We start from the raw sequence: 16,978 nt of genomic DNA on the forward strand, positions 1-16,978 counted from the left end.
GGTTGTCTTCTGCAGAAAAAACCATGGCTACCAACCTGCCTTCCGTTGAGGACCTGTATACTGCACGAGTCAAAAAGAGGGCTGTGAAATTATTTACAGACCCCTCGCATCCTGGACATAAACTATTTCAACTCCTACCCTCAAAACGACGCTACAGAGCACTGCACACCAGAACAACTAGACACAAGAACAGTTTTTTCCCGAATGCCATCACTCTGCTAAACAAATAATTCCCTCAACACTGTTAAACTATTCACTAAGTCTGCATTACTATTAATCTTCTCATAGTTCCTATCACCCATCTCCTTCCACTTATGACTGTAACTTTGTTGCTTGTATCCTACAGAAGGCTCTGACGATCAGGCAATTCAGCTGGGATCGTCAGAGGAGCCTTTTAAAAGCATTTTTTTTTACAACTTCTTCAGCCGAAGAAGTTGTAGAAAAAATGCTTTTAAAAGCCTCTGGTGATCCCAGCTGAGTCGCGCAATCATCAGAGGCTTTTTTTTTGTTTACTTTTAAACGCATTTTTTTGGCTGAAGAAAAAATGCTTTTAAAAGTAACAAGAAAAACCTCTGATAGAATAGAATAGAATAGAATAGAATAGAATAGAATAGAATAGAATAGAATAGAATTTTATTGGCCAAGTGTGATTGGACACACAAGGAATTTGTTTTGGTGCATATGCTCTCAGTGTACATAAAAGAAAAAGAAAAAAAAATACCTTCATCAAAGGTACAACATTTACAACACAAATGATGGTCTTAGGTTGCAATTTAACCCTTAATGATAGCAACAAAAAGTTACAATCATACAGTCATAAGTGGGAGGAGATGGGTGATGAAAACGATGAGAAGATTAATAGTAGTGTAGATTTAGTAAATAGTTTGACATTGTTGAGGGAATTATTTGTTTAGCAGAGTGATGGCCTTCGGGAAAAAGCTGAGGGTCTTGAGTCTTGCAGATGCACAAGGTCCCACTTCTGTCCTCCAGACTCCAAAATCAATTTTTTACATCAACCTGATAATTTAACACTTTTATTTTGACTTGCTTGCTTTCCAGATGGACCAGACCGGATGGAGGTCAGCATATCTCCCACCGGGATATTGCCAAATGGCACGCTTTATGCCAAAAGACACGATGTCTTGAATTTCACCTGCAGCAGTGACTCAAGGCCTGATTCGGCCACTAAGTGGGATTTTAAACCACTTGGTTCCGCGCAGGAACCGTTCACCGATGTCAACGGCTCACGGAGTTCTTTCGTGCTAAAAAACGTCATGCCCAACTACCAAGGGAATTACTCCTGCCTGGCCACCAACTTGTTGAGCCAACGTCAGAAGTCCGCCACCCGTGAACTCTTGGTGTACTGTACGTATGACAAACAATATCGGCAGGGTGTGTACCGTGGGTGTCGTTTATTTTTTTTCCCCCCAGGGGAATGTTGCATTTCTGAAAGTGCGCAGAATTGTTGGCTCTGTGCCTTTCTCTGAAGGAATTATTTCCTTGAAGCATTTAAAAAGATTAAAAGCATTCAGCATGAGGAATTAAAAGATTCAAAGTCAGCAAGAACTAAATGATAACGGATGGACGCTTTTCAAAGAGAGAGCCAACCAACTGTAGAACTAAGGGGAAATTTCCTGATAGAACAGAACAGAACAGAACAGAACAGAACAGAACAGAACAGAACAGAATAGAATATATGGAGTGGAATAAAATAGAATAGAATATATGGAGTGGAGTGGAGTGGAGTGGAATCGAATCGAATCAAATCAAATAGAATAGAATAGAATAGAATAGAATAGAATAGAATAGAATAGAATAGAATAGAATAGAATAGAATAGAATATATGGAGTGGAGTGGATTGGAATAGAATAGAATAGAATAGAATAGAATAGAATAGAATAGAATAGAATAGAATAGAATAGAATAGAATATAGAATAGAATAGAATAGAATAGAATAGAATAGAATAGAATAGAATAGAATAGAATATATGGAGTGGAATGGAGTGGAATAGAATAGAAGAGAAGAGAAGAGAAGAGAAGAGAAGAGAAGAGAAGAGAAGAGAAGAGAAGAGAAGGAAATGACCTTGGAGGTCTTCTAGTCCAACCCTCTGCTCAAGGTAAGAATAGAATAGAACAGAACAGAACAGAACAGAACAGAACAGAATAGAATAGAATAGAATAGAAGGAAATGACCTTGGAGGTCTTCTAGTCCTCTGCTCAAGGTAAGAAATAACCTTGGAGGTCTTCTAGTCCTCTGCTCAAGGTAAGAATAGAATAGAATAGAATAGAATAGAATAGAATAGAATAGAATAGAATAGAATAGAATAGAATAGAAATGGGATTCTGTGCTATCACAATTCTACATGCCGTCAATATGTGTAATAAGATATGTTGTATATTTCTTTCCATTTTCCCTTCCAGAATGCCCAATAGTAATAGTTTCAGTTTTTTTCTTTTTTTCTATTTTCTGCCCTGTTATTTCATCCAGCCAGATTTTTATCTTCCCCCAAAATTTCTTAATCTTAGGGCAGGTCCACCACATGTGGTAGAACGTCCCTTGTTTGTGACCACATCTCCAACAATTTGGGGACCTATTTGGAAACATCCTGGCCAATCTCGTTGGTGGCAAATGCCATCTATAAAACATTTTGTACAGATTTTGTTTGTAAGCAGCTGACATCGTTAGCTTGTAGTTTCTCTCCCATAATCTATCCATGGATCCAGATAAATATTATGTCCAGAATTTCTTGCCCAACTAATCATTGTTTCTTTGACGGTTTCGTCTTCCATTTTGAATGTTTGTTTGTTTGTTTTGTTTTTGTGTATTGTGCTTTTTTTTGTATTGTGTATTATTATACATTATTTATTTTTTTATTATGTATTATTATGTATGAGTGGCTCAGTGGCTAAGACGCAGAGCTTGTCGATCGAAAGGTCGGCAGTTCAGCGGTTCGAATCCCTAGTGCCGCGTAACAGGGTGATCTCCCGTGACTTGTCCCAGCTTCTGCCAACCTAGCAGTTTGAAAGTATGTAAAAAATGCAAGTAGAAAATTAGGGACCACCTTTGGTGGGAAGGGAACAGCGTTCCATGCACCTTTGGCGTTGAGTCATGCCAGCCACATGACCACGGAGATGTCTTCGGACAGAGGTGGCTTTTCGGCTGTGAAATGGAGATGAGCAACGCCCCCTAGAGTCGGGAACGACTAGCACGTATGTGCGAGGGGAACCTTTACCTTTACCTTATTTTAACTTTTGGAAATTCAATAAACATTTTTATAAAAAATGTAAAAATATGACCCATTGCTACTTCCCAGTCCTTTTTGCAAGCTTCTCTCTTCAGATCCCCCACCTTCGTCACCGAAATGTCGGGCCGAAACCTCCATGGAAAACTCTCAGGTCGTTCAACTGTCATGCAGCTGGCCGGGGGGCTACCCATCCCCTACACTCCAGTGGATCAACCCGGAGGATCTCGTCATGGATTCCAACACGACCCACCTTGCCAACGATACAGTGGTGTCTCTGCAAGGATCCCGCCAGCTTTGGGGCAAGGAATTTATCTGTCGCGGAAGCCATATCGCGAATGAGAAGGAGATGCAGAATTGCACCTCGCGCTTGGGTGAGTCAAGGATGAGACCCCCTGAACTGAACAATTTTGTGGTACATCCCAAGACTCCAAATCAGTGATGGGTAACCTTTTTGCCATTGCGTGCCAACCCCCCATCCCGCGCTCCCTCCACTTTTGGCACGCGATGGCCCAGTAGGCCTGTTTTTCACTCTCCCTAGTTGGGAAATGGGCTGTTTCCAGCCTCCGGAGGGCCTCTGGGGGGCTGGGGAAGGCCGTTTTCACCCTCCCCAGGCTCCTAGAAAGGCTTTGGAGCCTGAAGAGAGCAAAAAACAGGCCTTCCCCACCGACGATCACAGCTGTGCCACGCGATCGTCGTAACCTCTTTTTTAAAAATAATTTTTTATTCGCCTGAACCGGTAGTAAAAAATGCTTTAAAAAAGTAAAAAAAAAAAAAAAAGGTTCCAACGATTGTGCAGCACAGCTGCGATCTTGGGAACCTTTTCAAAATCTTTTTAAAGCATATTTTTACTACCCGGTTCGGGCAAATAGGTTGCAAAAAAATGCTGTGCCACGTGATCATCCGAGCCTTTTTTTTAAAAAAAAACATTTTTAAAGCATTTTTTTTACTACCTATTCGCCTGAACCAATAGTAAAAAAATGCTTAAAAAGTAAAACAAAAAACAAAAAACAAAGTTCCGACGATCAGCTGAGAAGAGATTCAACCTAGAAATAAGGAGAAATTTCCTGACAGTGAGAACAATCAACCGATGGAAGAGAAGTTGCCTTCGGAAGTTGTGGGAGCTTCATCAGAGGAAGCTTTCAAGAAGAGACTGGACTGCCACCTGTCCGAAATGGTGTAGGGTCTCCTGCTTGGGTGCATGGGGGGTTGGACTAGATGACCTACAAGGTCCCTTCCGACTCTATTATTTAGAAGTTGCGGGAGCTTCATCCCTGGAGGCTTTCGAGAAGAGACTGGACTGCCATCTGTCAGAAATGGTGTAGGGTCTCCTGCTTAGGTGGGTGGGGGATTGGACTAGATGACCTACAAGGTCCCTCCGGACTCTGTTCATCTGTTAAAAGGTGCCCTTCCTATCCTTCCAACTCCACTTTGCTTCCCTCTTGCGTCAGAGAGGCCCTCGGTCATGTCCAACCCGATGAGGAGCTGTTTTGTGGGGAGATCCGTAGAGATGACCTGTGAATTGACAGCCGGCAACCCAGCTGCGAGGATCACCTGGCTACGCAACCTCTCCAAGGTGGAGATGGAGATCCGGTCAGGGGGCAGGTTTCTCGTCAGCCAAACGGACGGGGTCTCCACCCTTGTCATCCAGAATTGCTCCACCAGCAGAGACCGAGGAAGCTACATCTGCAAGGCTGAGAACCCCCTGGGCCTGAGAGAGGTCTATGTTCACCTGAAGGTGACAGGTAAGTAGCAACGTTTAAAGGTTGGCATTTTTTTGGGCCCCGTTTTTCAGCCATTGAAATGTTGAAAAGGACAGGCAAGTCCTTGACGTACGACCCACGACGGAGCCCAACATTTCTCTTGCTCCGCGAGACATTGGTCAAGTGGGTTTTACGACCCATTTTACAACCTTTCCCACCACGGTTGTTAAGGGAATCGCTGCAGTCGTTAAGCAAGTCAAAGGACTGTAAAGTGAATCTGGCACACACACACACACACACCCCCGTTGACTTTGTTTGTCAGAAAGCCAACAACCGTCACAAATATAAACCAATATGCCAAGCATTCAAATTTTGATCTTAGAGTCACGGGGATGCTGCAATGGTCGTAAGTTTGAAAAATGGCCATAAGTCCATTGGAGGAGGAGGAGGAGGAGAAGTTGCTTTCTAACATTTTCATCTCTCTCTCTCTCTCTCTCTCTCTCTCTCCTTCCATCCCTCCCTTCCCCTCCCTCTCTCTCCCTCCCTCCCTCGCTCCCTCCCTCCCACTCCCTCCCTCCCGCTCCCTCTCTCTCTCCCTCCCTCCCTCTCTCCCTCCCTCCCTCTCTCTCTCCCTCCCTCCCCCCTCTCTCCCTCCCCTCCCTCCCTCCTCTCTCTCTCCTCCTCCCTCCCTCTCTCCCTCCCTCCCTCCCTCCCTCTCTCTCCTCCTCCTCTCCCTCCCTCCCTCCTCCTCCCTCCCTCTCTCCTCCCTCCCTCTCTCCCTCCTCCTCCTCTCTCTCCTCCTCTCTCCTTCCCTTCCTCTCTCTCCCTCCCTCTCCCTCTCCCTCCCTCTCTCCCTCTCCCTCTCCCTCTCCCTCCCTCCCTTCCTCTCTCCCTCCTCCTCTCTCTCCCTCCCTCCCTCTCTCCCTCCCTCCTCCCTCCTCCCTCTCTCCCTCCTCTCTCTCCTTCCTTCCCTCTCTCCCTCCCTCCCTCTCTCTCTCCTTCCTCTCTCCTCCCTCCCTCCCTCCCTCCCGCTCCCTCCCTCTCTCTCTCCCTCCCTCCCTCCCCACTCCCTCCTCCCCTCCTCTCTCCTCTCTCCCTCCCTCCTCCTCTCTCTCTCTCCTCCTCCCTCTCTCCCTCCTCCCTCTCTCCCTCCCTCCTCCCCCACTCCCTCTCTCTCTCCCTCCCTCCCTCTCTCCCTCCCTCCCTCTCTCTCTTTCCCCCCCTCTCTCTCGTCTTTTCCCATCTCAATGCTTTTTTTTTCTTTCCAACTTTCTCTGCAGAGCCTGTAAACGTGGCTGGAATTGTGGGGTCTGTTGTAGTCCTTTTATTGTTGGGAGTTTTGGTCTTTGCTGGAATCCTTCTCTATGCAGGACCTCAGGTGTGCTTCAAAGGTGAGAGAGGTTCTGTAGAAAATTGCTCATGGGAGTAATCAAACCAACGGAAGGCATTTGGCTTTTCAAAATGTGCCTTTCTTGGCTTGCCCTTTAGACGGTCCTGTAAGAACTTTGAAAAAGGAAATATTTTTTTTTATTGAAAAAGTTTTACAAAAATTTTTTTACCACTTAATTCCCCCCATCCCCCCCACCCTCCTCCCTCTCCCTTTCCCCCTTCCGTCCACCCTTCCCCCCATCCCACCAGGACTTCCCAGAGCAAAATACAGGTTATTGCATCTATCAATCATAAGCTAAATTACACCAATAAACCATAATCCATAATCTCTCCTCTCCCTTTGAAACCTTAACAAAAATATTTTGAATATATTGACGCACCCTTTGAATCATTAAATAAAAGATAACCAAAGGTTTCTAAATGTGATATACGTTGCTAAGATGGTTGGCCAATACATAAGATGGTAGATAGGTAGGTATGGAAAATAGATGGATAGATAGATAGTATGTAGGTCTTGGCATTTTCGGATCTTTTCCCGTGTAAGGTTGAGAGTATCTTGGCGATGTTTCGATAAGGTCTCACTCAGCATCTTCAGGCTGGTGTCTTCAGCTTCGTGCTTCTTGAGCAAAGGATAGATAGATAGATAGACAGACAGACAGATAGATAGATAGATAGATAGATAGATACTAGATAGATCGATAGATCAATTGATAGATACAAGATAGCTATAGATAAATAGATACAAGATAGATAGATACGATAGATAGATTGATTGATACAAGATAGATAGAAATAGATCGATAGATCGATAGATATGATAGATATGATAGATAGATATATGATAGATAGAAGATAGATAGATACAATAGATAGATAGAAGATAGATGGTTACTAGATTGATAGATCGATCGATCGATCAATTGATAGATACAAGATAGATATAGATAAATAGATAAATAGATACAAGATAGATAGATATGATAGATAGATAGATAGATAGATAGATAGATAGATACAAGATAGATATGATAGATAGATTGATTGATACAAGATAGATAGATAGATAGATAGATAGATAGATAGATAGATAGATAGACTTTTGACATTGCATTTGATGCGTACTGTATAAACTTAGAAAGCAAATGAGTAACTTTTTAATAAAAGTATTTTTCTCCTTTTCTCTCTTTCATGTTTCCAGTGAACGTGCTTCGGTAAGTTTCTTTATTTCTTAACTAGTAAGTCTCAATTCGTTTCATCCACAGGAACCATTGTTCGGAGAAGGGATTGTCAAACCTTGGGGTAGCGCGACTCTCTTGAAGCGGTACAGCATATGAATTTTGCATAAAGTTTCACTCAGTGAATAAAACCCACAATTTCATTGGGGTTAGGTTTGGGCAAGAAAGAAATTGGGCATTTATAAGTATTTTTTAAGTCTAATATTATAGATTCTATGTCACGGAGTGCTCAATAGTTGTTGTGCTAGTTCAACAATCAACTGTTGATAACAACATAATAATCATAACTGTTTATGTTTATGTTTATGTTTATTGTTTAACAATAATCATAACTGTTGATAACAACAGAAGAGAATATTTATAGCTCAGGATTAAACGGCGGGATCCTTGGTACTCTCTGAGCTTGGTTGTTTTCGTGCAGACATTTCCCTACCAAACTAGGTAACATCATCAGCCCTAGAAGGATGGGGTTTGCAGAGAAGAGGAGGAGGAGGAGGAGGAGAAAGGGAAGAGGTGGAGAAGCAGGAGGACGTCTGTAAGGTCTTTGGTGCTCTCTGAGCTTGGTTGTTTTCTTGCAGATGTTTCATTACCCAACTAGGTAACATCATCAATGCTAGACCTAATTGGGTAATGACACATCTACAAGAAGACAACCAAGTTGAATGAACGTGAGCTTGTTTTCTACTTTTTTCTACAAGATTAAGAATAATAACCTTAAAAATGTCTATTGAAATGTAAAGAGATAATTGATGTTGATGTTATTGAGATATGAAAAGAAAGAAATTGGTAAATGGGAATATAGGGTTTAACCATAAATGGGAAGAGATAAAAGAGGGGAATTTAAAAAAAAGGGGAGAGATTTGACTAAAGATTTAAATTCGGGACGGAGGGTTAGATTAGAATTTTTTTTCTTAAGAGTATTTAAATAGGGAAATTGAAAAGAGGGAAATATTGATAAAATATATAAGAGGGTGGGGGGAAAACTGAATTTGATGTGATTATATACCTGGCTGATATTTTGTTCAAAAAAAGATACTTTGAATTTGGTTTGTTTTAAAATAAAACAATTTTTCCAAAAAAAGAAGAAGAAGACAACCATGCTCAGAGACCACCAAAAATATCATCTTTGGTAATATCTCCCATGGTTTCCAGATGGAAAATGTGACCTACCTGCCAGTTTGGGTCACGTTGCTACAGGTCAAGGTGTTCTTTGTTGAACATCACCTGGAAGGGATGGTCCTTCCCAAGGAGGAGAAAAAGAGGGTCCCTTCATCCCTTCCTTCTCATTGTTGCAGGAATCGAGATGCAGGTGACATCCTTGAACTTATGGACTCAGAAGAAGAGGACCTGTACTTGGAGTCCACCAGCGAACCGACGTTACATCAGATGGAAGGGATAGGAAACGGATGTTCTACCAGATCTACTGAAAGTAAGAATAGAATAGAATTTTTTTTTATTGGCCAAGTGTGATTGGACACACAAGGAATTTGTCTTGGGCCATAATAGAAATAGAAATAGAAATAGAAATAGAAATAGAAATAGAAATAGAAATAGAAATAGAATAGAATAGAATAGAATAGAATAGAATAGAATAGAATAGAATAGAATATAGGAATAGGAATAGGAATAGGAATAGGAATAGGAATAGGAATAGGAATAAGAATAGAATAGAATAGAATAGAATTTTATTGGCCAAGTGTGATTGGACACACAAGAAATTTGTCTTGGTGCATAATAGAAATAGGAATAGAATAGAATAGAATAGAATAGAGGAATAGGAATAGAATAGAATAGAATAGAATAGAATAGAATAGAATAGAATAGAATAGAATAGAATAGAATAGAATAGAATAGAATAGAATTTTATTGGCCAAGTGTGATTGGACACACAAGGAATTTGTCTTGGTGCATAATAGAAATAGAAATAGAATAGAATAGAATAGAATAGAATTTTATTGGCCAAGTGTGATTGGACACACAAGGAATTTGTCTTGGTGCATAATAGAAATAGAAATAGAATAGAATAGAATAGAATAGAATAGAATAGAATAGAATAGAATAGAATAGAATAGAATAGAATTTTATTGGCCAAGTGTGATTGGACACACAAGGAATTTGTCTTGGTGCACATGCTCTCAGTGTACATAAAAGAAAAGATACCTTCATCAAGGTACAACACTTACAACACAATGATAGTCATAGGGTGCAAATTTAACACTTAATGATACAACACTTTATGATAGTCATAGGCTACAAATAAGCAATCAGAAAATAATCAATATCAATATAAATCGTAAGGATACAAGCAGCAAAGTTACAGTCATAAGTGGGAGGAATGGGTGATGGGAACGATGACAAGATTAATAGTAATAGTAATGCAGACTTAGTCAATAGTTTGACAGTGTTGAGGGAATTATTTGTTTAGCAGAGTGATGGCCTTCGGGAAAAAACTGTTCTTGTGTCTAATTGTTCCAGTGTACAGTGCTCTATAACGTCGTTTTGAGGGTAGGAATTGAAGCAGTTTCTGTCCAGGATGTGAGGGGTCTGTAAATATATCTGTAAATATATATAAATATCGGTAAAAGTAAGCTGAGTGGAGTTGAGGAACGCTGCAGGCAGGAATTATTCTGTCTCGTTTTGTCCTGTTGCCAATGTTTGCATTGGCAACAGGAAGGGCATCCGGCCATTAGATGCTCTGCTAGCTCCATTCAGTTGCCCAGACTCTAATCCTGCAAGGGATTATGGGGTGGTTAAGGGACGTGGTGGCTTAGTGGCTAAGACGCTGAGCTTGTCAATCGAAAGGTCGGCAATTCAGCCGTTCAAATCCCTAAGTGCCGTTAACGGGGTGAGCTCCCGTTCCTCGTCCCAGCTTCTGCCAACCTAGCAATTCGAAAGTACATAAAAAATGCAAGTAGAAAAATAGGGAAGGGAACAGCCTTCCCTTTTGTGGGAAGGGAACAGCGTTCCGTGAGCCTTTGGCGTTGAGTCATGCTGGCCACATGACCACGGAGATGTCTTCGGAGAGCGCTGGCTCTTCGGCTTTGAAAGAGAGATGAGCAGTGCCCCCTAGAGTCGGGAACGACTAGCACATACGGGCCAGGGGAACCTTTACCTTTACCTAATCCTTTGCATTGGGGTGGAGTCAGGGCAACTAAATAGAGCTGAGTGCTTACTGGCCGGATGCTTTTCCTGTCGCCAACGCAGAGTTTTGTTCAGTAGATGTATGTTCTCATTGTGCCAAATATCAGCCTTTACTTAGGATCGAACTCACAGCCTCCAGATTGTGAGGCGAGAGCTCCACCTCTAGGCCACCGCACCCCTCGCTAACCAGCATACCTGGCTACAGGTTTATTAATTTCGGTGCATGTTTTTCTAGGCTCGTTTCCGGAAACGTCCATTTCCCTGGAGGAAATGCAGCGATCCAAACCCACCTCGTAGAGCAGACGAACTCTTCCTTTGCTTTATGTACTAAGAACGGAAGCCGTCTTGCCACCCTTTGCAAAGGATTCCTGCAAAGTGATCCCCATCTGGGTTGATCTCTTTTTTTTTTTGCCTCTCCTCGTATTCCTTCCCGTCCTGCTGCTGCTTGGCTGAGCTGCGCGTCCTGTGGAATTTGAAACAACGTTGGTGACGTAAGGCGAGGATAAGAATGAAGTGGCTTTTTCGGAAGTGGAGGAAGCAGCATTTCCAGGACAATTTTCCGTGGAGAAAGAGAAGCCTTGTGACCCTGTGGAAGAGCTGGAGGAAGAGGGAGAGATTTCCCAGCTGGTCCTGGATTCTTCTCCCACCCCCCAATCCCAGTTTAGATCCTCTTTGGATATGACTCTTAACAGGAGTCAAAGCTTGTAGGTCAGTAATGGCTCACCTTTTCTGGATCCGGTGCCCAAAGCGCGCACGCACGCGAACCCCCAAAATGCAGCAGTGATGGGTTTCAATTTTTTTTACTACCGGTTCTGTGGGCATGGCTTGGCGGGCGTGGCAGGGGAAGGATACTGTAAAATATCCCTTCCCACCCCACTCCAGGGGAAGGATACTGCAAAATCCCCATTCCCTCCCCACTCCAGGGGAAGGATACTGCAAAATCGTCATTCCCTCCCCACTCCAGGGGAAGGATACTGCAAAATTCCCATTCCCTCCCCACTCCAGGGGAAGGATACTGTAAAATCCCCATTCCCACCCCACTCCAGGGGAAGGATACTGCAAAATCCCTATTCCCTCCCCACTCCAGGGGAAGGATACTGCAAAATCCCCATTCCCTCCCCACTTCAGGGGAAGGATACTGCAAAATCCCCATTCCCTCCCCACTCCAGGGGAAGGATACTGCGAAATCCCCATTCCCTCCCCACTCCAGGGGAAGGATACTGCAAAATCTCCATTCCCACCCCACTTCAGGGGAAGGTTACTGCAAAATCCCCATTTCCTCCCGATCAGCTGGGACTCGGGAGGCAGAGAATAGATGGGGGCGGGGCCAGTCAGAATTTTTACTACCGGTTCTCTGAACTACGCAAAATTTCCTCTACCGGTTCTCCAGAACTAAAACCCACCTCTGCCGCGAGGCCCTGCTACATGCACCATGCCCCCCACGCATGCCTGATGGAGACCCGAAGACCAGCTGGCCGGCAGGAGGTGCGCACACATGTGCCACGGAGCTGAGCTGGGGCAATGGCTCATGTGCACACAGAGAGAGCTCTGCGTGTCACCTTTGGCATGCTTGCAATAGGTTCGCCACCACGGTCTTAGGGTGTTGTGTCTGCGCCCCCTGGGCCGGCCCTGCTGCCAGAAAGTGACTCGGAGCCGGGCCTGCTGCCAGAAAGTGACTTGGACAGTGAGGGGGAAGGGCCATCAGGACTTACCACGGGAGCACCGGCTTCCCTGGCTCAGCTCCAGGAGCCAGAGGCAGGCCAGGTGGAGGAGATAACGAGGTCTCCTTCCCCTGACTCTTTCCCCCCCCCAGGCCACGCCTGCAGACCCAGCTGACAGCAATCAGGCCTGGATGGACCCTAGGTTTTGTAGGCAGGAGAGGAGGGAACAACAGAAGCAGGGGTGGGGCAGGCCTAGGAAGTGCTGAGTCATGGAGCCACACCCCACAGGATATAAAAGGCATCCAGAGCTGCTGTGTCTCTTTGTAACAGGCAAATCCACTGATTGACTAGAGCTGAAGTTTGTGACTCACCAGCGTCGTGGAAGATAACGAGGGCTCTTGGCAGACGCTGGCTCTTTTGTCACCAGAGCTGATAGTGCCAGCTAAATAAGCCATCATTCGGACGGAGGTGGAGGAGGACAGAACATAGGGTCTGTTTCAGGAAAGGAAATGTCACAGCAGCCCGTTTTTGGGGTGGGTGGGGGAAATAACTAAACAGGGAAGCATCACCGTCTCGCCTAGGTGTGGATGCCTTGAAGCACCTAAAAACCTTGTGTGTCCTCTAAGGCAGTGGTCACCAACTGGTGGTTCGAGGACCACTGGTTGTCCGTGAGAAAATTTTGGTGGTCTGCAGAAAAATTATTTGCATGTTTTATATTGCACTAAATACTATTTATCTTTTTTAAAAATTCATATTTGGTCCATGGTGGGTTTCGAATTTTTTTTTACTACCGGTTTTGTGGGTGTGGCTTGGTGGGTGTGGGATGGCATGGCTTGGTGGGTGTAGCTTGGTAGGCGTGGCAGAGGAACGGTACTGTAAAATCTCCATTCCCTCCCCACTCCAAGGGAAGGATACTGTAAAATCCCCATTCCTCCCCACTCCAGGGGAAGGATACTGTAAAATCCCCATTCCTCCCCACTCCAAGGGAAGGATACTGTAAAAGCCCCATTCCCTCCCCACTCCAAGGGAAGGATAGTGAAAAATCTCCATTCCCTTCCCAGTCCAGGGGAAGGATACTGTAAAATCTCCATTCAAGTGGTGGGTTTCAAATTTTTTTACTACCAGTTCTGTGGGTGTGGCTTGGTGGGTGTGGCATGGCTTGGTGGGCGTGGCTTGGTGGGCATGGCAGGGGAAGGATGCTGTAAAATCTCCATTCCCGCCCCAATCCAGGGGAAGGATACTGTAAAATCCCCATTCCTCCCCACTCCAGGGGAAGGATACTGTAAAATCCCATTCCTCCCACTCCAGGGAAGGATACTGTAAAGCCCCATTCCCTCCCCACTCCAGGGGAAGGATATTGTAAAATCTCCATTCCCTCCCCACTCCAGGGAAAGGATAGTGAAAAATCTCCATTCCCTTCCCAGTCCAGGGGAAGGATACTGTAAAATCTCCATTCAAGTGGTGGGTTTCAAATTTTTTTACTACCAGTTCTGTGGGTGTGGCTTGGTGGGTGTGGCATGGCTTGGTGGGCGTGGCTTGGTGGGCATGGCAGGGGAAGGATGCTGTAAAATCTCCATTCCCGCCCCAATCCAGGGGAAGGATACTGTAAAATCCCCATTCCTCCCCACTCCAGGGGAAGGATACTGTAAAATCCCCATTCCTCCCCACTCCAGGGGAAGGATACTGTAAAAGCCCCATTCCCTCCCCACTCCAGGGGAAGGATATTGTAAAATCTCCATTCCCTCCCCACTCCAGGGAAAGGATAGTGAAAAATCTCCATTCCCTTCCCAGTCCAGGGGAAGGATACTGTAAAATCTCCATTCAAGTGGTGGGTTTCAAATTTTTTTACTACCAGTTCTGTGGGTGTGGCTTGGTGGGTGTGGCATGGCTTGGTGGGCGTGGCTTGGTGGGCATGGCAGGGGAAGGATGCTGTAAAATCTCCATTCCCGCCCCAATCCAGGGGAAGGTTACTGCAAAATCCCCATTTCCTCCCGATCAGCAGGGACTCGGAAGGCAGAGAATAGATGGGGGCCAGTCAGAATTTTTACTACCGGTTCTCCGAACTACTCAAAATTTCCACTACCGGTTCTCCAGAACTGGTCAGAACCTGCTGAAACCCACCCCTGGTCCGCGGGATTTAAAATTATGAATTTAGTAGTCCCTGAGGTCCGAAAGGTTGGTGACCCCTGCTCTAGGGCTTGAATGTAGCAAGTCACTGAGAAAGATCATGTCCTACGTCACCCCAGGCGAAAGGCAGACATTTGGGGGTGGGGGGCTTCGGGCAGGAGGCTATCTCAGCTCCATCTGGGTATTGAACTTGAGGGTCTTCTTCCCACGAAGTGGATTTGGCATCACTAAACTGCATGGCTCATTCTTGGGATCTTCGGCGGCCTGTGAATTGTAGGAGCAGCCGCAGCTGCTACCTGGCAAGGTGATACAGTCAGTCTGAACTGTGCGAGATTTCTGTATAAAAAGGGTCCCCGGCTAGAAGAATATATATATTTATATAAATGGTGCCGTAACAAGAACTGGAAGTCATCATCATCCCTTAAAGTAAAGGTAAAGGTTCCTCTTGCACATATGTGCTAGTCGTTCCCGACTCTAGGGGGCAGTGCTCATCTCCGTTTCAAAGCCGAAGAGCCAGCGCTGTCCGAAGATGTCTCCATGGTCATGTGGCCGGCATGACTAAATGCCAAAGGCCCACGGAACGCTGTTCCCTTCCCACCAAAGGTGGTCCCTATTTTTTCTACTTGCATTTTTACGTGCTTTCGAACTGCTAGGTTGGCAGAAGCTGGGACAAGTAACGGGAGCTCACCCCATTACATGGCACTAGGGATTCGAACCCCTGAACTGCCGACCTTTCGATCAACAAGCTCAGCATCTTAGTCACTAAGCCACTTAACCATCCCATAATCCCTTGTGGGGTGGAGTCTGGGCAGCTGAATGGAGCTAGCAGAGCGTCTAATGGCCGGATGCCCTTCCTGTCGCCAATGCAGAGTTTTGATTCGACAGATATATTCTCAGTGTGCGCCAAGAGAGAGAAATGTCTGCCTCTACTTAGGATCGAACTCACAGCCTCCCGATTGTGAGGTCAGAGATCCATCCCTAGGCCACCGCACATTCTTGTGACAAGAACTGGAAATGAATTGTAAATTGAGGACTTACCGGTACCTGTTGAGATTAGAACCATGTACCAATTTTAGGTTGGGATGTCAGATGCTAGAATAATGTTCAAGTCAGGGTCTGTTTATGGACATGCAGGTGGGTTAGGTTTCTTCTTAAAATGCCCCTTTTCCAGGGTGACGTAACAGAATGACGGAAGGGTCCTTGAGGTCTTCTAGTCCAACCCTCTGCTCAGGGAGGAAACACCTACACCACTCCACACAAACGGTTGCCCAATCTCTTCTTGAAAACGTCCGGCGTTGGAATATTCAGATATTTTTCTCTTGCGTGTTGGAAAGAGAGTTTGACCTGCTCCACTCCTGAAATAATTATTTCCTTTCAAAGCCGGTAGCAGTCAGAGGTCAAAAATTCTTACCGCCTTGTAAATCTGGATGCGATCTTTTGTTCGTGGAATAAAAGTGTGGCTTTTGGATACAAAGGTTACTTGCCTGCAGGGTGTGTGCTTGTGTGTTTGGTATGTGGGTGTTGAATTATGTGAGGTTTTGTAATTCATTTCATACCTTTTAAGAGCTTGGAGCTATTGCTATTTGCTGTCTTTTAAGTTAAATGTGTATTATTTATTGGCTAAATGCCTGCTGTTCATATCCTGTTACCAAGTGTAGCATTTACTGTACAGGTAGTTTTCGGCTTACAACCACCATCGAGGCCAACATTTCTGTCACTAAGCAGGACATTTCCTAAGTGAATGTTTGCCCTCATTTTACGACCGTTGTTAAGGAAACCACTGCAGTTGTTAAGTTAGAACGCAGTTATTAAGTGACTCTAGCTTTCCCCATGGACTTGGCTTTACAATACATGAAAACGCTAACAGGAAAATGTGAACATTAACAAAAATTAGATAAAATTTACCACCAAGTACACCAGACTACTCTTCCCCAAAGCCCATCAGGCTGTGGCGGATGGGAGCTGTGGTCAAGCAAACGCCAGATGGGGAAAGCAACTGGATGGACCAGGTTACTCTCCCCCAAAGCCCATCAGGCTGGGGAGGATGGGAGCTGTGGTCAAGCAAACATCAGCCTGGGGAAAGCAACTGGATGGACCAGACTACTCTCTCCCAAAGCCCATCAGGCTGGGGAGGATGGGAGCTGTGGTCAAGCAAACATTAGCTTGGGGAAAGCAACTGGACGGACCAGACTACTCTCTCCCAAAGCCCATCAGGCTGGGGAGGATGGGAGCTGCGGTCAAGCAAGCACCAGATAAGGGAAATGAGTCGGGGCCATGCAACTTTCTCCCGAGTAAATCGGTTGGAGCAGCCCTCCACCTCTCCTTGGCAACCCGCCGTGCGCCCAGGGCGCAAAAGTGGCGCAGGGGCGGAGCGCGCCTCCACCTCCTCCTCTTCCTCCTCTTCTCCGCCCCGTCTCTCGGCTGCGCGCCGGCTCCCCATCCTCAGCTAGCCCGTCGTCATCTGACTCCTCCCGGGTA

At 45.2% G+C, this 16,978-nt stretch overlaps 1 protein-coding gene across 1 annotated transcript in view; it reads left to right on the forward strand.

The window, feature by feature from the left end:
* VSIG10 (V-set and immunoglobulin domain containing 10) overlaps window positions 1–13,125 on the forward strand; it is a 21,801-nt gene extending 8,676 nt beyond the window's left edge. Inside the window, exons 3-9 of the mRNA XM_058158870.1 lie at window positions 1,060–1,365; window positions 3,343–3,618; window positions 4,696–4,989; window positions 6,228–6,338; window positions 7,535–7,547; window positions 8,867–9,000; window positions 10,948–13,125. Of these exons, the coding sequence (XP_058014853.1) occupies window positions 1,060–1,365; window positions 3,343–3,618; window positions 4,696–4,989; window positions 6,228–6,338; window positions 7,535–7,547; window positions 8,867–9,000; window positions 10,948–11,009 (1,196 nt within the window). The 3' untranslated portion in view covers window positions 11,010–13,125. The remainder of the gene's footprint in view (window positions 1–1,059; window positions 1,366–3,342; window positions 3,619–4,695; window positions 4,990–6,227; window positions 6,339–7,534; window positions 7,548–8,866; window positions 9,001–10,947) is intronic.
* Window positions 13,126–16,978: the final 3,853 nt, after the last annotated feature.

Source organism: Ahaetulla prasina, chromosome 15 (genome assembly GCF_028640845.1).
Source record: "Ahaetulla prasina isolate Xishuangbanna chromosome 15, ASM2864084v1, whole genome shotgun sequence".
Lineage (NCBI taxonomy): Eukaryota > Metazoa > Chordata > Lepidosauria > Squamata > Colubridae > Ahaetulla > Ahaetulla prasina.